Below are 26,241 nucleotides of genomic sequence, written 5' to 3'. Positions count from 1 at the left end.
TTCTAAAAATAGCCAACATTTCGGCTAAAGGCAAAGTTTATACTTACAAAGATTTCTCAGGTTATATATATATATATATATATATATATTTAATACAGGAAAATATAGATAATCCCTGCTTTTACTCTCCCTCACACACTTATACAAAACAAAAAAAGAAGTGAGACATGTATGTGATCAAATTCAGTAGTACTACTTTTTTTTAGCTATATAAAGGATCTTAGAATTTTATTTCAAAACTGTTGGCTATATTTGTTACTTACAATTTCTACATTTTTATTCTTTTAAAAAAATTAAACACAATATAGCAACAATATTTAAGGAAATTTAAAAATACAGAAAAATAATTCTACCAACCTGAAATCTGTTTTTGTTTGCTTATTTCTTTGTGGTTCTAGCAAACATACAATTGACAACCAAGTCTTCTCTTTTAAAAGTGGGTATCCTTTAAAGAAGATGTGGTATGTATACACAATAGAATACTGTTCTGCCATAAGAAAAGATGAAATAACACCATTTGCTACAACATGGATGGATCTTGAGATAATTAGGCTAAGCGAAATAAGTCAGACAGGAAAAGTTGAGAACCATGTTTTCACTGGTACGTGGTATATAAAACTGAAAACAACCAAGGACCAAGACAAACAGATAAAGAAACCAAAACTCATAAACACAGACAACAGTTTAGTGGTTACCAGAGGGTAACGGGGGAGGGGGCTGGTAGATGAGGGTTAAAGGGATCAAATAAGTGGTGATGGAATGAGAACTGACTCTGGGTTTTGAACACACAGCACAATATATAGATGATGTATTATAGAATTGTACACCTGAAATCTATGTAACTTTACTAACAATTGTCACCCCAATAAACTTTAATTAAGAAAAAAATGGTGGGTATCCTTTAGAAGAGGACACAAAGTTAACAACTTAATTATTTACATCTTTACAGTAAGGAGCTAGGATTATTTGTTTCATCTAACAACTGGTGGTAATCAGGACACTGAAGTGGGGAGGGTTACTTGAGGAGAAGGGAAAAGCATGAGACTTTGGCACAAGACGGCAAGTGGCCTTTGGGTCTTTTGGAATGGGATGCTGATGGGAGTGGGCAAAATAAAAGAAGATGGGGAAATGGTTGGCTCCAAAGGCAAATGTTGCCAGCTTCATAATTTTAAAATCGTTAGATCTGTGATAGTCAAGGATCTTATAAATCATCTAATCCAACACCCATAATTGAATGCTTGTATATCCTACAACCTCATTCTCTTTATTAACCAATGAATTACCACACGTTTTTGAGAAACATTAAGAAACTTTTAGGGGCCGGCCCGGTGGCGCAGGCGGTTAGAGCTCCATGCTCCTAACTCCGAAGGCTGCGGGTTCGATTCCCACATGGGCCAGTGGGCTCTCAAAAAAAAAAAAAAAAGAAACTTTTGCTTAATTGTTAAAACTTTATTCTCTAATTGTTATATAATATTTTAATGTGATGTGTTTTAGGTTTAAGTATAAAACAGAAGATACATTCATGCCCTTTAGGAGATTCATAGGCAAAATAAGAATCATGAATACTTACGTTTTTAAAAGGATGTTCAGTTTTTCTTAGATTAAATTACTACTGTTATTCATTGTGTTGCAGGTGGATAAATTGGTGTCAAAAATATTGTCTTTTAGATAAAGTATATTCATAATGTAATTATTCTTACTTTTTCATTATAAAAGCTTATATAGGCATACCTCATCTTATTGTACTTTGCTTTATCACACTTCACAGATACTGCATTTTTTACAAATTGAAGATTTGTGGCAACCCTGTGTTGAGCAAGACAGTTAGCCCCATTTTTCCAACAACATTTTCTCATTTTGTGTGTGTCATATTTTAGTCGTAATACTTGGAATATTTCAGACTTTTTCATTAGTGTTGTATTTCTCATGGTGATCTATGATCAGTGATCTTTGACGTTACTATTAATTGTTTTGGGGGTGCCATGAACCACACCCATATAAGACAGTGAACTTAATTGAAAAATGTGTGTGTTCTGAGTGCTCCACCCACCAGCTGTTCCCAGTCTCTCTCCCTTTCCTTGGGCCTCCCTATTCCCTGAGACACAACAATATTGATATTAGGCCAATTAATAACTCTACAGTGGCCTCTAAGTTGTTTAAGTGAAAGGAAGAGTCACACATCTCTCACTTTAAATCAAAAGCTAGAAATGATTAAGCTTAGTGAGGAAGAAGGCATGTTGAAAGCTGAGGCAGGACAGAAGCTAGGCCTTTTTGCTCCAAACAGTTAGCCAAGTTGTGAATGCAAAGGAAAAGTTTTTGAAGAAAATTAAAAGTGCTGCTTCAGGGCAGGCCTAGTGGCTCAGGTGGTTGAAAGGCCGTGCTCCTAATGCGGAGGTCACCAGTTCGATTCCCACATGGGCCAGTGAGCTGCGCCCTCTACAGCTAAGATTGTGAACAACAGCTCTCCCTGGAGCTGGGCTGCGGTGAGCAGCCAGAGGTTGGTGTAAGCTGCTGAGTGCTGGTAGCCGGCAGACATCATGAGCTGCCGTGAGCCGCTGTGAGTGACCGGCGACCAACTGCCTCAGTTGGGGTGGAGCGCAAGGCTCATAATACCAGCATGGGCCAGGGAGCTGTGTCCTACTCAACTAGACTGAGAAACAACAGCTTGAACCAGAGTGCGAGGGGAGGCAGAAAGGGGGAGGAAGTGCTCTGGAAAGAAGATCAAACCAGCCACAACATTCCCTAAGCCAAAGCCTAATTCAGAGCAAGACCCTAACTCTCTTTAATTCTATTAAGGCTGAGAGAGCTTAGGAAGCTGCACATGGAAAGTTTGAAGCCAGGAGAGGTTGGTTCCTGAGGTTTAAGGAAAGAAGCCATCTCTATAACATAAAAGTGTAAGGTGAAGCAGTAAGTGCTGATAAAAAAGCTGAAGCAAGTTCTCCAGAAGATCCAGCTAAGATAATTAATGAAGGTGGCTACACTAAACAACAGATTTTCGATGTAGACAAAACAGTTTCATATTAGGAAAAGATGCCATTTGTGACTTTCACAGCTAGGGAGGAGAAGTCAATGCCTGGCTTCAAAGCTTTAAAGGACAGGCCGACTCTCTTGTTAGGGACTAATACAGCTGGTGACTTTAAGTTGAAGCCAATGCTCGTTTACCATTCCGAAAATCCTAAGGCCCCAAAGACTTATGCTAAATTTACTGTGCCTATACTCATTGTTGTTTTTATTCTTTTTGATGCTATTGTAAATGGAATTGTTTCATGATTTTCTTTCCAGCTTGGGTACACACCCTTTTTTTTCCCTTGCTTAATTGCTCTGTCTAGAATTTCTAATCCTTTGTTCAATTACCGTGGCAAAAGCTAACATCCGTTTCTTGTTTTTACCCCTTTCGTTTTGTAGATGTGGAAATATAGGCCCAAAAGGGGCATTTACTTGCCCAATGTTATACAGCAAGTTCATAGCAAAGCCGAAACTGACACCCAGATCTCTTAAGTTCTGGACCAGTGTTTTTGGGCTGACAGAAATAAGGGTAACTGGTTATGGAAAGGAGGCAACGTGATTCTTTTATTCTAAGTTCATTTGGAATATTTTCACATCAATAAATCATAGTAGATGACAGTGTTGAGAACTTTTAGTATTATGGGATTTTTTTTTTTTGCTGTTTGATTATAATTCCCAATTTTTACATCTGATTGTATGTAACCTAAATGTTTATGTAAGTTTCAAAATGCCATTATTCTTTGTATTTCTTCAGTGCAGTTACAATTGGAACTGATATGCTGGAATTAGACTGCCATATCACAAAAGATGAACAAGTCGTTGTGTCACACGATGAGAATCTAAAGAGATCAACTGGGGTCAATGTAAACATCTCTGATCTCAAGTACTGTGTAAGTAAAAATGCATGACAAACTAATACCTAGTAGATATTAGGGCCTGTAAGATTTTTAAAAACAGTGAATGCCAGATAGTGCTTCAATACATAATTTTAAAAAATCAATGATAGTAGTTAAATAATGAATCTGAAAGAAAATTTAAAAAACTATTCTGAGTTTCAGTGAGGATGTACTTACTTCATACATATATGGAGACTTATTTTTATAAGTATTGTAACAAAATTACCAAAGTTTTCAAATTTAAACCTACTAGAGTTCAACTTGCTCGAAGTACTCTATAATTTATTTGATTCAGATTAAATATATGAATTAGTTTTAGTCTTCAAGTATAGAAAGGACCCTTTAAAAATCTGATTTTAATAGTTTGCAATGCTCATTATAGTAAATACTAATAAATGGAAGGAAAATGCTCAATTTTACCATCTGAAGAAAACTTACGTTAACAGGATACTACCTGTATGTATATCCTGTATGTTTTTTACATAGTTGTGATCCCACTGTATATCATGTATATGTTATTCTAAAACACTTTTAACATTTTTGCATAATACACATTTTTCTGTGCTTTTTCTTTTTTTAATATACTTTAGTTTTTAGAGCAGTTATAGGTTTACAGCAAAATTGAGCAAGAAAGTACAGAGACTTCCCTCATATCCTTTGACCCCACACAGGCACAGCGTCTCCCCTTATCTACATCCCCCACCAGAGGGATGCATTTGTTACAGTTGATGAACCTACACTGATAGGTCCTCATCACCCAAAGTCCATAGTTTACATTAGGGTTCACACTTCGTGGTGTACCTACCATAGGTTTTAACACATGTACAATGACATGTACCCACTATTACAGAATAGTTTCACTGCCTTAAAAATCCTCTGTGCCCCACCTATTCATCCTTCCTACCCCCTAATGTCTGACAACCACCGATCTTTTTACTGTCTTCAGTTTTGCCTTTTTTAGAATGTCATATACTGAGAAGTGTACAATATTTAGGCTTTTCAAATTCCATGCTTATTTTTCATAAACATTTCAAATGACTGCAGTTATTCCATTGAGTGGGTATATAGTTATTTTTTTAACTATTCCTCTATTGTTGGACATTTGAATTAAGTCGTAAGTTTTCACCGTTAAAGATAACACTACACTGAACACCTTTATGTATAATGATAAAGTTTTCTCTATATTTATGTGCTTATATAAAGTTTTTTAAGAGATATAAATATGTATTTTTAAAGATGTTTGTATTTATTAAAAGTATTTATATAAATAAAAAGTTATCTCTATATTTAAAATTATTTCCCTAACTAAACTCTCAACAAACAAATTATTGGGTAAAATATTAGGAATATTATAGTGTCTTAATATATATTGAAAGTTGCTTTTCATAATTTGCTTTTTAAGTTGTTTAAAAGAGTTCTAAAATCTGATATTAGAATACCGCCCACTTTGCCATACCCTTATCATTATTGGGCATTATAAAACTATACCAAATATTTCCTAATTTGGTAGGTTAAATTTTAATTGGCACTTGATTGTTTGTGAGATTAAAGATTTTCTATATGATTTTTAGTCATTTTTGTTTTTTCTTTTAATTATCTATTTTTGACATTTGTCTACTGAGATGTTTGTATATTTATTTTTGAGAAAAGGTTCATATTAAGTAGTACAAATTTCTTGTAGGTTGTGAAATGAAGTAATTATATGATTAATTTACTGTTGGGGATGTTCTGCTAAAGGGTGCCCTATGTAAACTTATGTAGTGTTTTGTTCTTTTATTTTTTTGAAGAAGCAAATCTTTATGTTTTAATGTAAGACATTAATATAATTTTAATTTTTTGAGAGCTAACTTGTTTGCAATCATATCTTTCAAAGGAACTCCCACCTTACCTTGGCAAACTGGATGTCACATTTCAAAGAGGTAATATTTCCCATTTGTACCTTAACCCTTTACATTAAAGTATATTCATTTACGCTGATAATTAGATATTCATGCATGTTCTCTTGTCATAGTAAGTTCCAGCTAAAAGTACTGCCCTCAAAACTTATTCTCTCAGGCCTACAAATCTTGACTCTTGACCCTGAAATGATGAAGTCCAGAGATTTAATTGGCTCATTCTGTTTCAATTTATATACAGATAATGTAAACCTGAATACTAATGACAAGAAACCCAGATATTATTAGGGACATTTTGTACTTCTAAAGCTTCAATTCTAGAATATTACTATAACTTGTAGTAATCATAAATTAAATCAATAAATGAAAAGACATTAAAATGACCCCTTTCAGATCCTTACTGATTCTATCACATTTGATTCTTTTAGCTGCTCCATATTATTAATTATTAAAGAGAATTCTAATACTCCAATAAACCATCCATTTCCTATTCATCTTCACTGCTTAGTCACCAGCATAGCCGTTTTCTTTCTTTTAAGGGAACATTTCTCACAACAAAATATGTCCCTTGGTCCAATTTGTTAGTTAGAGAGTGGAACATGTTAGAGTGGAAAATAAACCACCTTGAGATACACGTTGCTGAGCAGGTATACACTCCCTCACTATCACATTTTAGCTTCATGTTTTGAATGATTCGAATGTAACTCATTAAAACCACAAGGTGCTACATGTTATGGTCCTTCATATGGCTTGCATGTAGTTAAAACCTTGGTTAAATGTCAAGGACCTATTGATACTAACTTTCAGAAAGAACTGTTACTGCTCTGTGAGCTAGATTTAAAATTGGCAAGTAGAGACGTCATCAAAATGGCGGCGTGAGGTGAGCCTCTGTAAAGATCGCCTGGAATTTACAACTAATCGAACAACAATAACTCCACAAAGGACTCCCTGCATAGCAGACAGGCAAGACGAAGAGGCCCACTACTGAATTCACCTAAAGGTGGGCGAATCATGCAAGCAGGCGAGGAGGGAAGGGAGAAGTGTGGAGACGGAGCCGCGAGGGCGCAGGATGCAGACCTAGCTCATGCTCCGAGCTCGCTGCATCCCGGAACTACCGCAACTGCGGGAGAGGAAAGAACTTGGACTGCTAGGGCTCCGCTTATGGCCCACAGGGCTGAGGGGGCAGCATATAACACGGCTGAACCCAACACTCACAGCAGAGACCTCGGAGAAAAGACTGAGGGAAGAAGGCTTAAAACGGTTGTTTAAGCCCTCACTGCGGAGCAGAAAACGGAAGCCTTAGGCACTGAGACTAGCCGACCCCTCCCTAACCTCCCAGAGCTTGCCCCAACCCCACCTGCCCGGTACTAGAAGCGGAACAGTAGCAGTGTCAATATGGAGCAGCTAAAAGACAGAATCAAATGTGATAGAATCAGTAAGGATCTGAAAGGGGTCATTTTAATGTCTTTTCATTTATTGATTTAATTTATGATTACTACAAGTTATAGTAATATTCTAGAATTGAAGCTTTAGAAGTACAAAATGTCCCTAATAATATCTGACAACCACCGATCTTTTTACTGTCTTCAGTTTTGCCTTTTTTAGAATGTCATATACTGAGAAGTGTACAATATTTAGGCTTTTCAAATTCCATGCTTATTTTTCATAAACATTTCAAATGACTGCAGTTATTCCATTGAGTGGGTATATAGTTATTTTTTTAACTATTCCTTTATTGTTGGACATTTGAATTAAGTCGTAAGTTTTCACCGTTAAAGATAACACTACACTGAACACCTTTATGTATAACGATAAAGTTTTCTCTGTATTTATGTGCTTATATAAAGTTTTTTAAAGTGTTCAAAAGAACAGAATATTTGCTGTTCTGAGAACTGTGGACTGCAGACACAGATTCGCAGTCCAACCAGTTCCTGCAAAGGGGAGGGAGCTGTGGAAGCGGGACCGGCTGTGGTGGTGGTCACCGCCATTGCTCTGGGCCACCTCTCACAACGCACCCGCCCCTGGCCCCACCTATATGGGCAGATCCCTGCAGGAGTAAACAGAACTGCTGAAACATACTGGCTCTGAATCTGGTGCAGGAAGAGCTTTGGAACTTCAAAAGCTCTCCGCATACCCACCAGGACACTGCGCCCTGTGACCCAGGTGAACTATTAACAGAGGAGAAGCCCGTCTCCCAGGGAATCCCCCAATTGTATGAGAAGCTGGAATAGTGCAGAGAAAACATAGTACTACCGTGTTAGAGAAAAAAAAGGCTGCAGTTGGAGAGAAAATAAACCATTCTGCCAACAAGTACTGGAAAACAAAAGAAAGACCTCTTCCTATCAACCTGTTGCAGAAGCCACTCCTGTAGATGTCTAGGAAGAGAAAATAACGAAATAACGAAAATAATGAAATAGCAGCCCTATATGACACATTAGATGAAATGGACATAATTGACATATATAAAGCACTTCATCCTAAAATATCAGACTATACATTCTTTTCTAGTGTACATGGAACATTCTCAAGGATAGACCATATATTGGGACATAAAATCAGCCTCAGCAAATTTAAGAAGATTGAAATCATACCAAGCATATTCTCTGATCCCAAGGCTTTGAAATTGGATATCAACTGCAAAAAGAAAGCAGGAAAAAACACAAATACATGGAGATTAAACAACATACTTTTAAAGAACGACTGGGTCAAAGAAGAAATTAGAGGAGAAATCAAAAGATACATAGAAACAAATGACAATGAAAATACATCCTACCAAAATTTTTGGGATGCAGTGAAAGCAGTTTTAGGAGGGAAATTTATATCATTACAGGCCTACCTCAAGAAACAAGAAAAATCCCAAATAAATAACCTCATGTTACACCTTAAAGAACTAGAAAAAGAAGAACAAGTGCAACTCAAAGTCAGCAGAAGAAAGGAAATAACAAAAATCAGCAGAACTAAATGAAATAGAGAACAAAATGACAATAGAAAAAATTAATGTGACAAAGAGTTGGTTCTTTGAAAAGATTAACAAAATTGACAAACCCTTGGCTAGACTCACTAAGATAAAAAGAGAGATGACACTAATTAACAAAATCAGAAATGAAAAACGGGAAGTTATCACGGACATCACAGAAATACAAGGGATCATCCAAGAATACTATGAAGGACTATATGACACCAAATTCAATAACCTAGACGAAATGGACAAGTTCTTAGAAACATATAGCCTTCCAAGGCTGAACCATGAAGAACTGGAAAATCTAAACAGACCGATCACCAGTAACAAAATTGAATCAGTCATCCAAAACCTTCCCAAAAGCAAAAGTCCGGGACCAGATGGCTTCACTAGTGAATTCTACCAAACCTTCAAACAGGATCTAATACCAATCCTGCTCAAACTCTTCCAAAAAATTGAAGAAGAGACAGTATTCCCTAACTCATTTTATGAGGCCAACATTACCCTGATACCAAAACCTGGTAAGGACAACACAAAAAAAGAAAACTACAGACCAATATCTCTGATGAATACAGATGCAAAAATCCTAAACAAAATTCTAGCAAATCGAATACAACAATGCATTAAAAAGATTATTCATCATGACCAAGTGGGGTTCATCCCCGAGGCACAAGGATGGTTCAACAACCACAAATCCATCAATGTGATACATCACATAAACAAAATAAAGGACAAAAATCATATAATTATATCAATTGATGCAAAAAAAGCATTTGACAAGATACAACATCCATTTATGATTAAAACACTTAATAAGATAGGTATAGAAGGAAAATACCTTAACATAATAAAGGCCATATATGACAAGCCCTCAGCTAATCTCATAATTAATGGTGAAAAACTGAAGCCCATTGCTCTACGTTCAGGAACACGACAGGGCTGTCCCCTATCACCTCTGCTTTTCAACATAGTGTTGGAAGTCCTTGCCAGAGCAATCAGGCAAAAGAAAGAAATAAAAGGCATCCAAATTGGGAATGAAGAAGTTAAATTGTCACTCTTTGCAGATGACATGATGCTATATATAGAAAACCCTAAAGACTCCACCAAAAAGCTATTAGAAACAATCAATGAATACAGTAAAGTTGCTGGCTACAAAATCAACGTACGAAAGTCCATTGCATTCCTACATACTAACAATGAAGTCTCAGAAAAAGAAATACAAAAAACAATTCCTTTTCCAATTGCAGCAGAAAGAATAAAATACCTAGGAATGAACTTAACCAAGGATGTGAAGGACCTATATGCTGAAAACTACAATTTCTTTTTGAAAGAAATTGAAGAAGACACAAAGAAATGGAAAGACATTCTGTGCTCATGGATTGGAAGAATCAACATAGTTAAAAAGGCCATATTACCCAAAGCCATATACAGATTTAATGCAATCCCCATCAAAATCCCAATGGCATTTTTTTAAAGAAATAAAACAAAAAATCATCAGATTTGTTTGGAACCACAAAAGATCCCAAATAGCCAAAGCAATCTTAAGAAAAAAGAACAATACTGGAGGTATCACACTCCCTGACTTTAGCTTGTACTACAGGGCTACAATAATCAAAACAGCATGGTATTGGCAGAAAAACAGACACATAGACCAATGGAATAGAATTGAGAACCCAGAAATAAAACCACATAAATATGGACAGATAATTTTTGACAAAGAAGCTAAAAACATACAATGGAGGAAAGACAGCCTCTTCAATAAATGGTGCTGGGAGAATTGAATAGCCACGTGCAAAAGAATGAAACTGGACTGCTATCTGTCACCATGTACCAATATTAATTCAAAATGGATCAAAGACTTAAGCATAAGCCCTGACACGATAAACTGCATAGAAGAAAACATAGGTACTAAACTTACGGACCTTGGGTTCAAAGAACATTTTATGAATTTGACTCCAAAGGCAATGGAAGTAAAAGCTAAAATAAACGAATGGGACTATATGAAACTTAAAAGCTTCTGCACAGCAAAAGAAACCATAGACAGGGCCGGCCCGGTGGCGCAGGCGGTTAGAGCTCTGTGCTCCTAACTCCGAAGGCTGCGGGTTCGATTCCCACATGGGCCAGTGGGCTCTCAACAAAAAACAAAAATAAATAAATAAAAAAAAAAGAAACCATAGACAAAATAAAGAGGCAACCAACTGAATGGGAGAAGATTTTTGCAAACAGTGCCTCCAATAAGGGGCTAATATCCAAAATATACAAGGAATTCATGAAACTCAACAACAAAAAAACAAACAACCCAATTGAAAAATGGGCAGAGGACCTGAAGAGACATTTCTCCAAAGAGGACATACAAATGGCAAATTGACATATGATAAAATGCTCAACATCACTAATCATCAGAAAAATGCAAATAAAAACCACAATGAGATGTCACCTCACCCCAGTCAGAATGGCTATCATCAACAAGACAAATAGTAATAAGTGTTGGAGAGGCTGTGGAGAAAAAGGAACCCTCATACATTATTGGTGGGAATGCAGACTGGTGCAGCCGTTATGAAAGGCAGTGTGGAGGTTCCTCAAAAAATTATGAATAGGATTACCATATGACCCAGCAATCCCTCTCCTGGGTATTTCCCCAAAAAATCTGAAAACATTTATCCCTAAAGACACGTGTGCTCCAATGTTCATTGCAGCTTTGTTTACAGTGGCCAAGACATGGAAACAACCAAAATGTCCTTCTATAGATGAATGGATAAAGAAGTTGTGGTATATATACACAATGGAATACTATTCAGCGGTAAGAAAAGATGATATAGGAACATTTGTGACAACATGGATGATCTTGAGAGTATAATGCTAAGCGAAATAAGTCAGACAGAAAAAACAGAGAACCATATGATTTCACAGATATGTGGTATATAAACCAAAAACAACAAAAGAACAAGACAAACAAATGAGAAACAAAAACTCATAGACACAGGCAATAGTTTAGTGGTTACCAGAGGGTAAGGGTTGTGGGGGGTGGGAGATGAGGGTAAGGGGGATCAAATATATGGAAGGAGAACTGACTCTGGGTGGTGAACACACAATGGGATTTATAGATGATGTAATACAGAATTGTACACCTGAAATCTATGTAATTTTACTAACAATTGTCACCCCAATAAATTTTTAAAAAATGAATTAAAAAAATTGGCGAGTATAATTTCACCTTGATTGGGAAATTTTAGAAAGGCAAATAAAAATCAGAAAATTGTTTAACTTAGCTATCTCTAAGGGATATTAAAATTTGATAATTTGTTGATTTTGCCTTCCAGGTAAGCATCTTTAAGCTGTGTTGGTTTGAGGAAACACTTTTTTCATTCTTGTAATTAATAGGATTATACTTGCCAAGTTATTTTAATATTTGTGTCAGTTGTGGACTTGTGAAGGTTAAGAAAATTTCCTAAGTGAAGTTTTTCCTGTTTTTCCCTTTGTAGAGCAAAGCCAAAGCTTCACAAAGATTAAAAGATCTTTTGAGAAAAAAATGTTATTGTTGTTTTTTTGTGGTTTTAATATCCCCCTCATAAAGTCATGAAACTTTTGAACGTGAAGAGAACTTTGAGACCATTCAGTTCTTTTTCCTCATGTGATATATAAGGAAACATGTCTAAAGATGTAAATTAATTTGATTAAGGTCAGTCAAGTTAGTCACTGCAAGTCAATGACCGGGCTAGGACTTGAAACTAGGTCTCCTCCTTACCCAGGCCAGTATTCAGCTCTGTATTCAGCATTCACCATATTGCTTCTCCATTTGAAGAGTCTCTTCAATGCCTTATTAATAGCAATGCCATGTACTCTCAAGTTACAGACAACTGTAAAGAATAATTAACTTTAGTTCATATTGCATTCAATTCATACTGTAATTAAGACTGTGCCTCAAATGTGAAGTTTACAGTATTTGAAACAGACTAATACATAGTACTGTAAAAACTTGACTCAGTTTTTTTCTATCCTAGTCCCCTGCTCAGAACTCTTGCTTGCTTTTCTTTAAATACTAGAGAGAAAGAGAAACTATCAACTAACTCTCAAAGCAATATATATACCAGGCCTGTGGTTTTCTCTGTGGTTCACAAAAGTACTGGAGAAGCATAGTGTTCTTTTAAAGGTGCTTTGAATGTGCCACAGGTTACATTAAAAAGAAGGAACACTAAAGTATGTTAACCAAAGGGTTTGTTATTATTTATCCTGCTTATTGAAAGTAGTCTTTTTTCATGCAAATAATAATTTGGATAATCTGGAGTTGACTGCAATAATCAGTATTAAACTAGCATGCTATAGAGGCAACTTCAGTCAACATCCTAGGGTATACTCTTGCCTAGCGTTCTTTTATTCATTTTATTTTTTAATTACAGTTGACATTCGATATTACATTAGTTTCTAGCATTCTTGTTTTCCTGTTAGTTTCCTCTTTCCCTTTTTGTAGTATTTCCCAGCCGGTTATCCTCTGCCTGGAACAATACTGGGGACAAACTTCTTTCTCCAACTCTTTTTCTACATTCTGTGCTGGCTGAGGCATCTAATTTAAATATCTTCACAGCACATTAGCACACTTTTTTCTTAGCACAGTTAAATTACCTTGTTTTCCCCAGTATTCAATGCAATATTGTTCTTGTGCAATGTGTCATTTTGCTGTTCCAAAGTTAGTTTTGTCTGTTTGACCCTTTTCTAAATTGACCCTTCCATATATCTTACTTGGATGTGAAGAGCTATTGCCCATGGCAACTCTTTTGACTGCTAAATTAATTTTTCCACACTTAACAAGCTAACAACATTTTCAGTTAATTAGAATAGCACTGTCTAAACAGAACTTCCAGTAGTGATATCAATTTTTTTTTACACTGTCCAATAGAATAGCCAAAAGCCACATGTGACTATTGAGCACTTGAAATGTGGCTAGTGCGCCCGAGGAACTGAGTTATTTTATTTCATTTGAATTGAAATAGCCCTAATGCAGCTAGAAGCTACCACATTGAACTGTGCAGTATTAGAGCATCATGTTCAGACTTTTTAGGTTATAAGTAACAGAAACCAGTTTACACTAGCTTAAGGGGGAAAAAATAGAGATTTATTTTATCATTAATTGTCTAGGATGATGGTGGATCTGACATTAAACATTATTGGATCTAAGGGTCTAAAAAGGACTCTTTTTCCTTCCTTCCATGGTTCTACTTCTCTTGGGTCTTATCCTCTTCCGCTGTAGATGGATCTTGTCTCTGTGTCTGGGAACATGTTCACTGACAACTATAAATTCACATCCTGCCTGCGCTGTGACCCCAGGGAAAAAGGCAATCTCCCCAGTGAGCTTCAAGGAAAAAGTTCTAGAGAAAGACACTGATTGGCCTAGTTTGGGTCACGTGTCCATCTTGAAATATTTACTGTGGACAAAGAGATAAGCGATTATGATTGGCCAGACCTAGGTCATATGCTTACCATGAGAGTGAATGGGGAGTGGGTCTTGTTTTTTACAGCCCAATATATTAACGTAATTAATTTTTGAGTTCAGTTTTGTAGTCTATGATAAGTCTAAACTCTTTCAGTTGTATATGCTGGTAATCCATCTCAAAACAGCTCAAAAAACATTCTTAAAGAATTTATTGATTATCATAACCAAAATATCTAGAAGTTATATGCCTTCAGACGTGACTGATTCCAGTTGCTCAAACAATAATTGGTCTCTATCAACATTTCTTCGTTCCACTTTCATTTATGTTAGCTTTGTTCTTAGGCACATCTTCTCCACATAAAGATGGACCTCTGAGAACATCAAAAATGCATTATCAGTTTTGCTGAGGATTTCAGGAGACCTCTCCTAGTATCCATATTGATGTGATTAAAGGGTCATGTGCTCCTCTGTGTCAGGGGAGACAGCCAAATGATTGACAGTCCCATCAGAGCCCTATTTGAATTACAAGGAGTAGGAAAAAGGCATTAGAAATAGAATACCAAACAGACAAAACAGTAACAGATACTTCTTTTTTTTTTCATTCACATGTGGCTTTTCACATGAGCCTTTATTACAATTAATGTTCTGACATGGATTTAATTTACTTTTTTGATATGCTTTGTTTTGATTTGCTGTACAATAAAGATGAAATGAAGGATCTTTCACCATTTTGTTATTCACAGATTAGTAGAATTGAAGTTTTAGATGGAAGAGGAAATTTTATGATAGTTATATAGTATGTATAGTAAATGATATAAATGATTAGAGGCAAGAGGGACTAAGGAAAGAATAAAGGAAATAATCCTCAGGAAACAAAGAATGATTTAAAATCCTATTCTAATTATTTTATGACTCAGTTTTCTTTGACTTGAATTGTATTAATGTAATTCTTCAACACATCACTGAATTAGCATGTATTTCTCTTGCTTGAATATTTTTCTCAATTTCTGAAAAATTCAATGATGATATCAGAGCAAAACTTTAGGAACAATCTCAGTATCCACTAGTAGGGTACAGAGTCCCAGCCTGGGGTTCTGTAACACAAGAGAGATTAACAAGAGAAAAGCAAACAGAAGTTTATTAATATGTATGTATCATGGGAGAAACTCAGGGATGGCTGGAACCTGAGTTTATATAGCATCTTAACAACAACAAAACCAATAAATGTTCAGAGTGACAAGACAAAGGAGTGAGTTTCTAGGGTGGCAAATTGGGGGAAGGTAATATGTGGGGGAATAATGGAAAATAAAGGCCAGTCAGTAGTTATGTAGTCTTCTGGTGCTGATAAGGGTCTAGGGTTGTCGGTGATTGATTTTTGTACAAATTTAACTCTTGTGTATAGGCAAATAGGGGGAGGGCAGAGAACTTTTTATATCTGCTGCTTCTCTATTGCTTTCAGTTCAAAATAGTCCTTGTGCCAAAGTGGCGTATTTTAGAGTGGTACCCTTCAAGGGGAATGGTTAAATTAAAATAATTAAATTGTTGTATCGCTACTCAATGGAGTATTTTAAAAACTTTAAAAATAATAATTAAAGAATAAAATCAGTAGATGCTATCAATGTCAATATCATGGTTATGATATTGTATTATATTATAATTTTGCAAGAGGTTACCATTGGAGAATCTGGGTCAAGGGTGCCCAGATCTCCGTGTATCATTTCTGACAACTGCATGTGAATTTAAGAGTTATCTTAAGAGATTTAATGAAAAACTTTTAAATCATAATTATAAATACAGTGTATTAACATGCAATATTTATTTTTGTGTAAAAAGATCAGGTTAAAATCTGTAGGTACACCATAACGTCCTTGAATTATGCATAGGAAAAAAAAGGGTAGAGACAGTACACCAGAGGGTCCCGATGGTTATATCTAAGTTGTTGATTTTCTTTTTCTTTGTACTTTTCATCATTGTGTAAATGTCCTATTATGACTACGTGCTTTTAACTTTTCTAATCATCAAAAAAGTAAACGTCATCTTTTAAAAATACGTTTAAAAATCTTGCTTTCTCAGCATGCCAATGCGAAGGAAAAGATAACCGAATTCCATTACTGAAGGAAGTTTTTGAGGCCTTCCCTAACACTCCCATTAACATCGATATCAAAGTCAACAACAATGTGCTGATTAAGAAGGTACTTAAGGCATTGCCTCCTCTGAGTGTGTTGCATCCGATTTCACAAACTAAATAAGGCTAGAGTAGGTGGCTGCATAGGTCGATACTGTTCAAGGAAATGTGATACTCTAGGGATCAGTATTGTTTTAAATAATGCCCTCCCTAGTAGGACAGATCACTTTACTGCAGAAAAGCCTGTTTCCTGAGTGAGTTGTCCTGTCTCAGTCTTGGATAAAAGTGAGCTCCTGTGAACCAAAAGTTCTGCATTTACATAATTAACTATTTCTCCATAAATTTGCTTCATTTGTAGTTAGCTTATGCCAAATTACTAAAGAGTTGTAGTCTGTCAGATAAATCATATAATGGTAAATGTAATTCCGTATATCTTCTAACATAATCTGAATGTATGCATCCCTTCTTCCAAAATTTTATACTATTCATTGGCAGATAGTCAATTGTAACACATTTTTTTACGTGAAATAATGTAAGCAGATTTACAAGTAGGCACATGCATAAAAATTTGAATTTTCCTTTGTAGGTTTCAGAGTTAGTGAAGCAGTACAGACGAGAACACCTAACAGTGTGGGGTAATGCCAGTTACGAAATTGTAGAAAAGTGCTACAAAGAGGTAAGCTTCAAAAATGATACAGAATGATCTATCTTTGTTATTATTGTGGTTGTATATCAATAAATGGTAAATTATTACAGTAATAATTTTTTTAAATGATCTTATTTCATAGCCTTGATCCAAAGACAGATGGTACTGGCTGGGGGCAACTGATCAGAATTTTACAAAGAGAGATAATGGATTTATAGGTAATAGATTTAATAGAGATAATGAACCATGCAATTAAAGTTCAATATAATTGAACTGGCTTACATTATTATTTTTACATGCTAATATTGTTTACCGACATTTTATTATGTACATTATGAAACAAAATATAGTTCCTATCTTTTAATTTCTGTTTTTTTGTTAGGTAATTGAAATTAAAAAAGAAAAGCACCTTTTATTTATTTTAAGTGTGTTTTTCTAGGACCCATCAGCTCCAAGTCAAGTAGTTGTTTCAATCTAGTTGTGGAGGGTGCAGCTCACAGGGCCCATGTGGGGATCGAACTGTCAACCTTGGTGTTAAGAGCATCACGCTCTAACCAGCTGAGCTAACTGGCCAACCCTGAAATTTTTCGTGCAATTTGGAATTAAAGAAAAAGTATTTAGTCCTTCGATTCTGTATCTCAAGCTTTTCTTTACTCTACCTCCACACTAGAATTAATCAAATTAATCCAGGATCATAATTATCAAGATATATATACACACACACACACACACACACACACACACACACACACAGACTGTGTTTCCCTGAAAATAAGACCTAGCCCCACAATCAGCTCTAATGCGTCTTTTGGAGCAAATATTAATATAAGACCTGGTCTTATTTTGCTAGAAGACCAGGAATATAATATAATATAATATAACATAAATACTGGGTCTTATTTTACTTTAAGACCCGGTCTTATATTGTATAAGACCGGGTCTTATATTAATTTTTGTTCCAAAAGACATATTAAAGCTGATTGGCCAGCTAGGTCTTATTTTTGGTGAAACACAGTGTGTGTGTATATATATGATTTTAGTGAGCTATCTACCCACTGAAATATTATCTGATTGAAGAAAATACATCTATAAAAATTAATTTTGCTATATTATGAAATGGTATGCTAAGCCTCTGTAAGGAACTTTAGCTATATAATCAGCTAAGAGAATTTGAAATTCAAAATGTTATAAAATCTTAGGCATTGAAAACTCTCTTTCAGAATACAAATAATAGTGCAGGAGAAAAATGACACAAGTAACAATTCCAAATATAAAGAATTCTTTTGGAAGACCTTCCTTTCTAGCAAGGAAGACAAAAACACAGATCCAATATCAGCAGCGTTACAATTAAAAGTACAATTGAGGCCTTCAGTAAGGCAAGTAACTTTTATTTATGTGCAGCAGGCTCTGTGAGATCCCAAAGTAGCTTGTATACAAAAGGAGAAAACAGGATAATTACAGGTCTGAATGTCTTCAGATCCCTGAGAATTTACAACTAAGACTTTACCATAATAATGATTGTCTGATGGTATTTTCAGGCATAATGACATGCTGATCTTTTTGCATCATTCAAATAAAATAATGATAGTAGCAAATGTTGGGGAAGATGTGGAGAAAACACTCTCTTAATTATGTTGGTAGTTTCTTACAAAACTAAACATATACTGGTGAAAGCGAAAGCTCAGGCAGCGAACCAGGAGACCAAAGATCTAGCAACTGGAGCAGCATGGCCAAGCCTTGTGGGGTACGCCTGAGCGGGGAAGCCCGCAAACAGGTGGATGTCTTCCGGCAAAATCTTTTCCAGGAGCCTGAAGAATTCCTCTACAGATTCTTGCCATAGAAAATCATATACCTGAGTCAGCTCTTGCAAGAGGACTCCCTCAATGTGGCTGACCTAACCTCTCTCCGGGCCCCATTGGACATCCCTATTCCAGACTCCCCACCAAGGATGATGAGATGGAAACAGATAAGCAGAAGAAAGAAGTCCCTAAATGGGGCTTTGTTCCTGGGAATGAGAAGGTTTTCGCCCTACTTGCCCTGGTTAAGCCAGAAGTCTGGACTCTCAAAGAAAAATGCATTCTGGTGATCACATGGATCCAGCACCTGATCCCCAAGATTGAGGATGGAAATGACTTTGGGGTGGCAATCCAGGAGAAGGTGCTGGAGAGGGTGAATGCAGTCAAGACCAAAGTAGAAGCCTTCCAGACAACAATTTCCAAGTACTTCTCAGAACGCAGGGATGCTGTGGCCAAGGCCTCTAAGGAGACCCATGTAATAAATTACCCGGCCCTAGTGCATGAGCGAGATGAGGCAGCCTATGGGGAGCTGAGGGGCATGGTGTTGGACCTGAGGGTCTTCTATGCTGAGCTTTATATCATCAGCAACAACATGGAGAAAATTGTCAACACAAAGGGTGAAGAGAAGCCATCTATGTACTGAGCCCAGGGCTAGAAGGGAAATAAATGACCTATATGTGGAAAAACGAAACAAAACAAAACAAAAACCAAAACTAAACATATACTTAAACCACATTGACCAGCAGTCTCACACTTGGGCATTTATTTTATAAAAATGAAAACCTATACACACAAAAACCTGCACACAAATGTTTATAGCCGCTGTATTCATAGTGCCAAATTCTAGAAACAACCCAAATGCCCTTTCGTGGATAAATAGCTGAACAAACTGGCATGTCTATACAGTGTAACACTGTTCAGCAATAAAAGAACAGATGATTGATGCACATAATAATCTGGATGTTCCTCAAAGACATTCTGCTTAGTGAAAAAAGTTAACCTAAAAAGGTTACGTACTGTACGATCCTATTTATATAATATTCTCAAAACTATAGGCAGGAAGAGCAAATTAGTGGCTGCCAGTAGACAGTAACTAGAAGTGGAGTAGAGTTGATGCAAATACAAAGAGGTGACCCAAGGGAGTTCTTGTGTGGTGATGGAACAGCCCTGGATCTTGACTGTGGTGGTGGTCACACGAATCTATACATGAGTGAAAATTGCACTGAACTATACACATGTGCAAGTGAATACTGAATAAGGTCTATCGTCTGATTAACAGTATTGTACCAATGTCAGTTCCTGTTTTTTGTTGTTGTTGTTGTTTTTGTTTTAATTTACTCACATTAAATGTACATTTTTTTTATTTTTTAGATTTTATTGGGGAAGGGGAACAGGACTTTATAATTCCTGGTTTTGATATTCCCATTACATCAGCTGTCACCATTTGGGGCAGCTGGGTTAAGGGTGTATGGGACTCTATTATGTTTTTACAATGCTCTGTGAATTTATCATTATTTCAAAATAAAAAGTTAACTTTTGGCCCAGAATCACAGAACTTTTCCTTTGATTCAGACAGTCATTGAATCAAATGACTTTCTGTCATTTCAGAATTTAAAAGCTTCCAAACTTTCAGCAGTGATTTTCAAACATCATGGTCAGAATGTCTCAATATTTGTCATTCATATTATGAACATGTTATATAATTAAGTCATGCATATCTTTTATAATTCTTAAGGTATGATTTATAGGAATTTTACATTAGCTCTTTCATTCCCAGATGTTAGAAGCTAAAGATATAAAAATCAAAGAACGTGGGCTGCACCCTGGTGATGGGAAAATATGTGGCACTTATTCTCACTTAATGATTTTTATTTACTCATACTCAATGCAGTGGTTCTTAACCTTGGCTGTATGTTGAAATTACCTGAACAGTTACAAAAAATGCTAATGCCTAAGTCCCATCCCAGATATTCTAATTTAAAAGATATGGAAGCAGCCAGTTGTTATGCTAGTGGTATGCCAATATACAGCTCCCCACCCTCTCTCACCAGCAGCTTTACATGGCTCTCCAGAAGTACCAGTTACTGTTTTTAATTATCTGGTTCCAAAGTTGCATAAATTTTGAGAGTCAGCCCCTATCCCTATTTTTCCCTTTAGCTCTGTGATTCTTAGGATATGAATTTACAGAAATCATGGTTTTTCAGGGACTTGTATATTGGGTTGCAGCTGAAACACCTGTATATGAGTATAAATCAGCTGAAAATACTACAAAGCAGCATGAGAACATAGGGGGAAAAGAAATCCTCAAACTTATTTACTATATATATTTTTTACAATAAAGAGGTGGGTAATTTAGAGCGAATGTTTAAAATAAATTACTTTTTTGCATGATTTTTTTCAATGTTACTTTTATACAGAAAGTTCAAAATTATCATAATTTTTATTTGTTTTAAAGACAAATATAGGAGGGGCTAGGGAGAAGGGTTATGGTGAGTTGTTCAAAGGATGTAGAGTTTCAATTTTGCAAGATGAAAAGAGTTCGTATACAGAGGGTGCCAAAAAAATATACACACATTTTAAGAAAGGAAAAACTATTAAAATTGTAATAATACATACCGATAACAAAAGATGAATACAAGTCACGTTTGACTTCTGCAATTACAAGAGGTGCTCAAAGTGGTTACCATCAGCATCCAGACACTTCTGATTATGGCAAATTACTGCTTGAGCAACGTTGACCAGAGTGTCCACTTATACATTTTTTTGGCACCCCCAGTATACATGAAGCTTGCATGCTAAGGGTTTTGGGATCTTGAACACATTTTCCAGTAGAAACTTACAATGGTGGTTAGATTCTCTGACTAACTTACAAAAGTTTATAAGTTTTGTTTATACAAAACTTGTACAAGTTTATAAGTCCTGTTTATATTTAAGCTATACTGTAGCTGAAAGATGACATATTTGCAACAGTATTAATATATATCTGTATATGTCGATATTCATATTTACATCATATCCTATTTAAAGATGTATAACTATATGTAGATACTAGATATAGTTACCTATTTTAAACGGGAGTAAGGTTACTAAGTATTTCATATCTTCCCTTTATCTGATAAGCACTATCACCAATAGACAGAAGTGGTGTTCCAAAAGTAGAGAGTAGGGAATAGAGAAACTTTAGTATCATCAGTTAACATTATAGAGCTCCAAGACAGATCCTGACCCATTTGTCAAGGACTAGCCATTTTTAAGTGTGGTGTGTTTGGATATGAATAATTCAGGGAGTGCTTTTAACAGATGTCAAGATATGGTCTTGGGAAATTTTGAGGGTTGTGAAATAATCCCGGTTATTTGAGCAGTTATATAATAACATATAATATTGTTTGTGTCTTTTAGAATTCAGATATTCCTGTACTCTTCAGTCTACAACGTGTTCTGCTCATTCTTGGCCTCTTCTTCACTGGTCTCTTGCCCTTTGTGCCCATTCGAGAACAGTTTTTTGAAATCCCAATGCCTTCCATTGTATTGAAGTAAGTGGTTACCTGTTTTTATCAGTTATCAAGGAGGATGAGATAAAGCTCGTTAATATCAATAACAATTGATAAAGAATCGATTGCTGTAGTTATTTCCATGTTTGATTAGCTGACCTATATTAACACATTCTCTAAAATGAATAATAACAAAAGATTTATAAGTTTTTAATCTGGGCCCATCTCAGGTAACAGTGGATTTCTGTGCCTGTATACTCAGAAGTCAGGTAAAAAGAATTAAACTTAATTGTTGAAGCTTAATAATTATTTTATTCTAACATCTAATAGCAATTGCCCTCCAACTATTTTTTTTTCTACTTCATTGACAACTATACATAGCTGAAATTCCATTAAACTCCAAATTCACCACTAGTATTAATACATTTGGGAAGAAAACAACTGCCACCACAACAATGACCCAAAAAAACCCTCTGGGATAAAAAAACAATATAATTAGTGTATATAAGATACTTTTATATTTATATAACTTCTCTACAGGATACAAAGCCTTGCTTTTTACATACTAGCTTACTATAAAGATAAAAATATATAAAACACTTAGCATTGCCTGGCAAACAAAAAAACACTCAATAAATGATAGATTTTATTGTTTATTGATAGCCTTTATAGATAATGTAATAAAAATTTAAAGTTTTAATAAATTTTATTAAATTATCTTTATCATTATTATTAAAGAAAGATAACTTTATCTCACGATCCTGCAGCCTTAGAAGGTGATTTCTAGCTGTAAATTTATAATAACTGAGTCATCACAAAGGAATTTGGAGCTCTTGGAGATGTCATTTAAATGTGAATTCACCTGCGTGAAAACTTTTTCATCCCCAAACGGAACTTTAAAAAGTCAAGCTTAATACTAGAAAAATTATCATTAGAAACTATTGGTAAGAAAAGCAATTTGGTCAGTACCCTTGTACTCGACATCTATGTTTCATGCTTGTTTTCCAATTTGAGTTAGAGATGAGCATTTTTAAATATTCCCAATTATATTTATTAGCAGTCTTTGTGTTTTTCAGACAAAGGAACAGAAATCACTTCTTGTTTTACGAAGAAATCATTTTCATTTGCTAGATTAAAATGATTCCTAACCATTTATTGTGTTTCCCCGAAAATAAGACCAGGTCTTATATTAATTTTTGCTCCAAAAGATGCATTAGGGCTTATGTTCAGGGGATGTCATCCTGAAAAATCATCTAGGGCTTATTTTCCGATTGGGTCTTATTTTCAGGGAAACATGATATTCCTAAAGTAATTAGCTTTCCTCTAGCCTGGAATGGACTGTTATGCTCTCTAGATTATCTCTATGTGTTTCTTTTAGAAGCAAGTATAATTGAAATATAGACATACGAACAAACTTCACAGAATTAATCTTTTCTGTAAAAAATGGTTATGGATTAAGTCGGGTAGAATATAATATACGTGTTTTGATTTTTTTTTAAAGTGGTAAACAATGGGTACTTCCTAAGACAACATATAATTTGTGTTTAATGAAGTAATTAGCTATTTGAGATACTAAATCTCTGAGATTCCTGAAATTGCAACCAGGACTTTCCACCTTCGCTAAAGTTAGGAGAAAAGGATTTTATTTAGAGAGAGTTTCTAATAAAAAATGAATTTAAGTGTGGAGGCTCAGAATTATATTAAGAATTATATAGATCGGTGGTGTTTGAAAGAAAACAAGAAATGAAGATCTGGGGAGATTGAAAATCACTTTGTGTAAACTTAGAAAGAAGCTGAGAAATCATCATAGTAGAGAGGCTAATCAGAGATTTTCTACAGACACAATGTACAGTAAATGACACCCATAATTGTGCTGCTCTAGGTGTCAAAGAGATTGAAGAAGGAACTCAATGTAGGTCTAAAAGTCAAATATCCTCTTCCAATAGACAAGATAATTAATAAGTACAGGGCTTAGGTCTTTAAATATTGAAAAGGGGGAGGGGGTAGTAGAGGAGGGTAAAGGGGATCAAATATATGGTGATGGAAAGAGAACTGACTGGGTGGTGAACACACAATGGGATTTATAGATGATGTAATACAGAATTGTACACCTGAAATCTATGTAACTTTCCTAACAACTGTCACCCCAATAAACTTTAATTTTAAAAAAAAGAAAACTAAATATTGAAAGGGGAAGAAAAACATGCTTTTAAATTATTTTTTAGTCTTATTTTTACCCCAAATATTTTAATGCATAATAAAGTTTGGTTGTATGTTTAAGCCTACTATATACTAAATTATAGCAGACAAAGCAAGAGAAAGAAGCTTCACCAAAAAAGAGGCATTAGCCCTGGAAAGATAACCTTTTTTTTTTTTTTTTTACCTTTGAATAGTGGTAGCAAAAAGTTAGCCTAAAATCAATGAAAATGGAGAACCCACACAGGCTTTATTTTAATTTATTTTTGTCCTTTTACAAATATTTTTGAGCACATACCAAATGCAAGACACTTTTTATTTTGAACTTATTTTATTTTGTCACACTGATCTATTCCTTTGTTTCTAATTTATGATTTAAATTTTATTTTGCCTCAGGCTAAAAGAACCACACACCATGTCCAGAAGTCAAAAGTTTCTCATCTGGCTTTCTGATATGTAAGAATTTTAGTTTCCTGATATACAAGTTATTGTTTTAGCTATATCAAATACTGTGCTTATGATTTAGTGCAAGCTTTCTACATGTAATTTGTAATAAGGATGTGTGGAATAGCTACCATATAAATGGATGTGTATGAATCATTTAAAACCAGCTTAATCACCAGGCACAAAGCCTTAGCAAGAATCTGGGGAGATGATCTCATATTAGCTTCAGGAGAAAACTGAGCACCAACCCACCCAAAGTTACATGGGTTTATCTAGCTAGTTGGTAACAGAGCTGAGATATATAACCGTTCCCTTCTACTTATTTGCTGTTTCCAATAGCCTACAGTCAAAAACATGATGAAAAGAAGTGTGTATAACAATATAGTATATGTAAAATGTATATTTACTAATGGCACATTTCTCAGTAAAATCTGCACCAAAGCTCAGCAGCAGAAAAGAAGTTCTATCTATGGGGTGGGCATGTACTTTGAAGAGAATGCCTTAATTTCTAAGATATGTTGAGTTTATTTTTAGGTAAAAAACACAAAGTTACTGGGCTGTTTTTTGCTTTAAAATAGAACCTGAATGCTCAATTTTTAAAAAGATTTTTATTAAAATATAGCTAACATACAACCTTATATTAGTTTCAGGGGTACACCATGGTTATTCAACAATTATATGCCTAAAACAATGATCACCATGATAAGTCCAGCAACCATCTGACACTGTACCACACTATCACAATATTATTGACTATATTTCCTATGCTATATATTGTATCCCCGTGACTTATTTGTTTTATACCTAGAGATTTGAACCTTTTATTCCCCTTCACCTTAACCCCCTTTTTAATTTTTCAATTACAATATTGACATTCAATATTATTTTATATTAATTTCAGGTGTACAGCATAGTGGTTAGACATTTATATAGTTTAAGAAGTGATCCCCTGACTAGCCTAGTACTCACCTGCCACTATACATAGTTATGACCATATCATTGACTATATTCCTATGATTTACTTTACGTCCCCATGACTATTTTGTACTTATCAGTTTGTACTTCTTCCTCTCTTCACCTTTTACACCCTGCTTCCCAACACCCCCATCTGTCACCCCAACAAATCTAATACCAATATGACACCATACGTAGTTATTACAATATTATTGACTATATTCCTTATACTATACCCTACATCCCCATGATTACTGTATAACAACCAATTTGTACTTATTAATCCCTTCTGTCGGGCATCTGTCAGTCATCAAAATGTTCTCTGTATATGTGAGTTTGTTTCTGTTTTGTTTGTTTATTGTGTTCTTTAGATTCCAGATATAAGCAAACTCTCATTGCATCTGT

At 35.2% G+C, this 26,241-nt stretch overlaps 1 protein-coding gene and 1 pseudogene across 5 annotated transcripts in view; both read left to right on the top strand.

Moving 5' to 3' along the window:
* The window catches only part of GDPD1 (glycerophosphodiester phosphodiesterase domain containing 1), a 44,598-nt gene that overhangs the window by 11,802 nt on the left and 6,555 nt on the right, over window positions 1-26,241 (top strand). For 2 of the 4 annotated variants that reach the window (XR_013991854.1, XM_081027444.1), the window contains exons 3-8: window positions 3,761-3,896; window positions 5,776-5,821; window positions 16,258-16,376; window positions 16,896-16,985; window positions 22,151-22,284; window positions 24,835-24,894. Coding sequence is in view for 3 of the 4 variants with exons in the window: in XM_081027444.1 (XP_080883570.1) it covers window positions 3,761-3,896; window positions 5,776-5,821; window positions 16,258-16,376; window positions 16,896-16,985; window positions 22,151-22,284; window positions 24,835-24,894 (585 nt within the window). In the remaining variant the exon portion in view is untranslated. Of the gene's footprint in view, window positions 1-3,760; window positions 3,897-5,775; window positions 5,822-16,257; window positions 16,377-16,895; window positions 16,986-22,150; window positions 22,285-24,834; window positions 24,895-25,783; window positions 25,878-26,241 lie in introns of those variants that run through there. The other 2 variants (XM_081027446.1, XM_081027445.1) reach the window with 2 other exon arrangements.
* On the top strand, window positions 18,682-19,394 carry LOC308488235 (proteasome activator complex subunit 2-like; annotated as a pseudogene). Its single transcript has one exon. The product of its transcript is annotated as a proteasome activator complex subunit 2-like (transcript).

This window comes from Rhinolophus hipposideros (genome assembly GCF_964194185.1).
Source record: "Rhinolophus hipposideros genome assembly, chromosome: 20".
Lineage (NCBI taxonomy): Eukaryota > Metazoa > Chordata > Mammalia > Chiroptera > Rhinolophidae > Rhinolophus > Rhinolophus hipposideros.
Note: the sequence above shows the minus strand (reverse complement) of the source record. Positions and strands in the feature narration are given on the sequence as shown.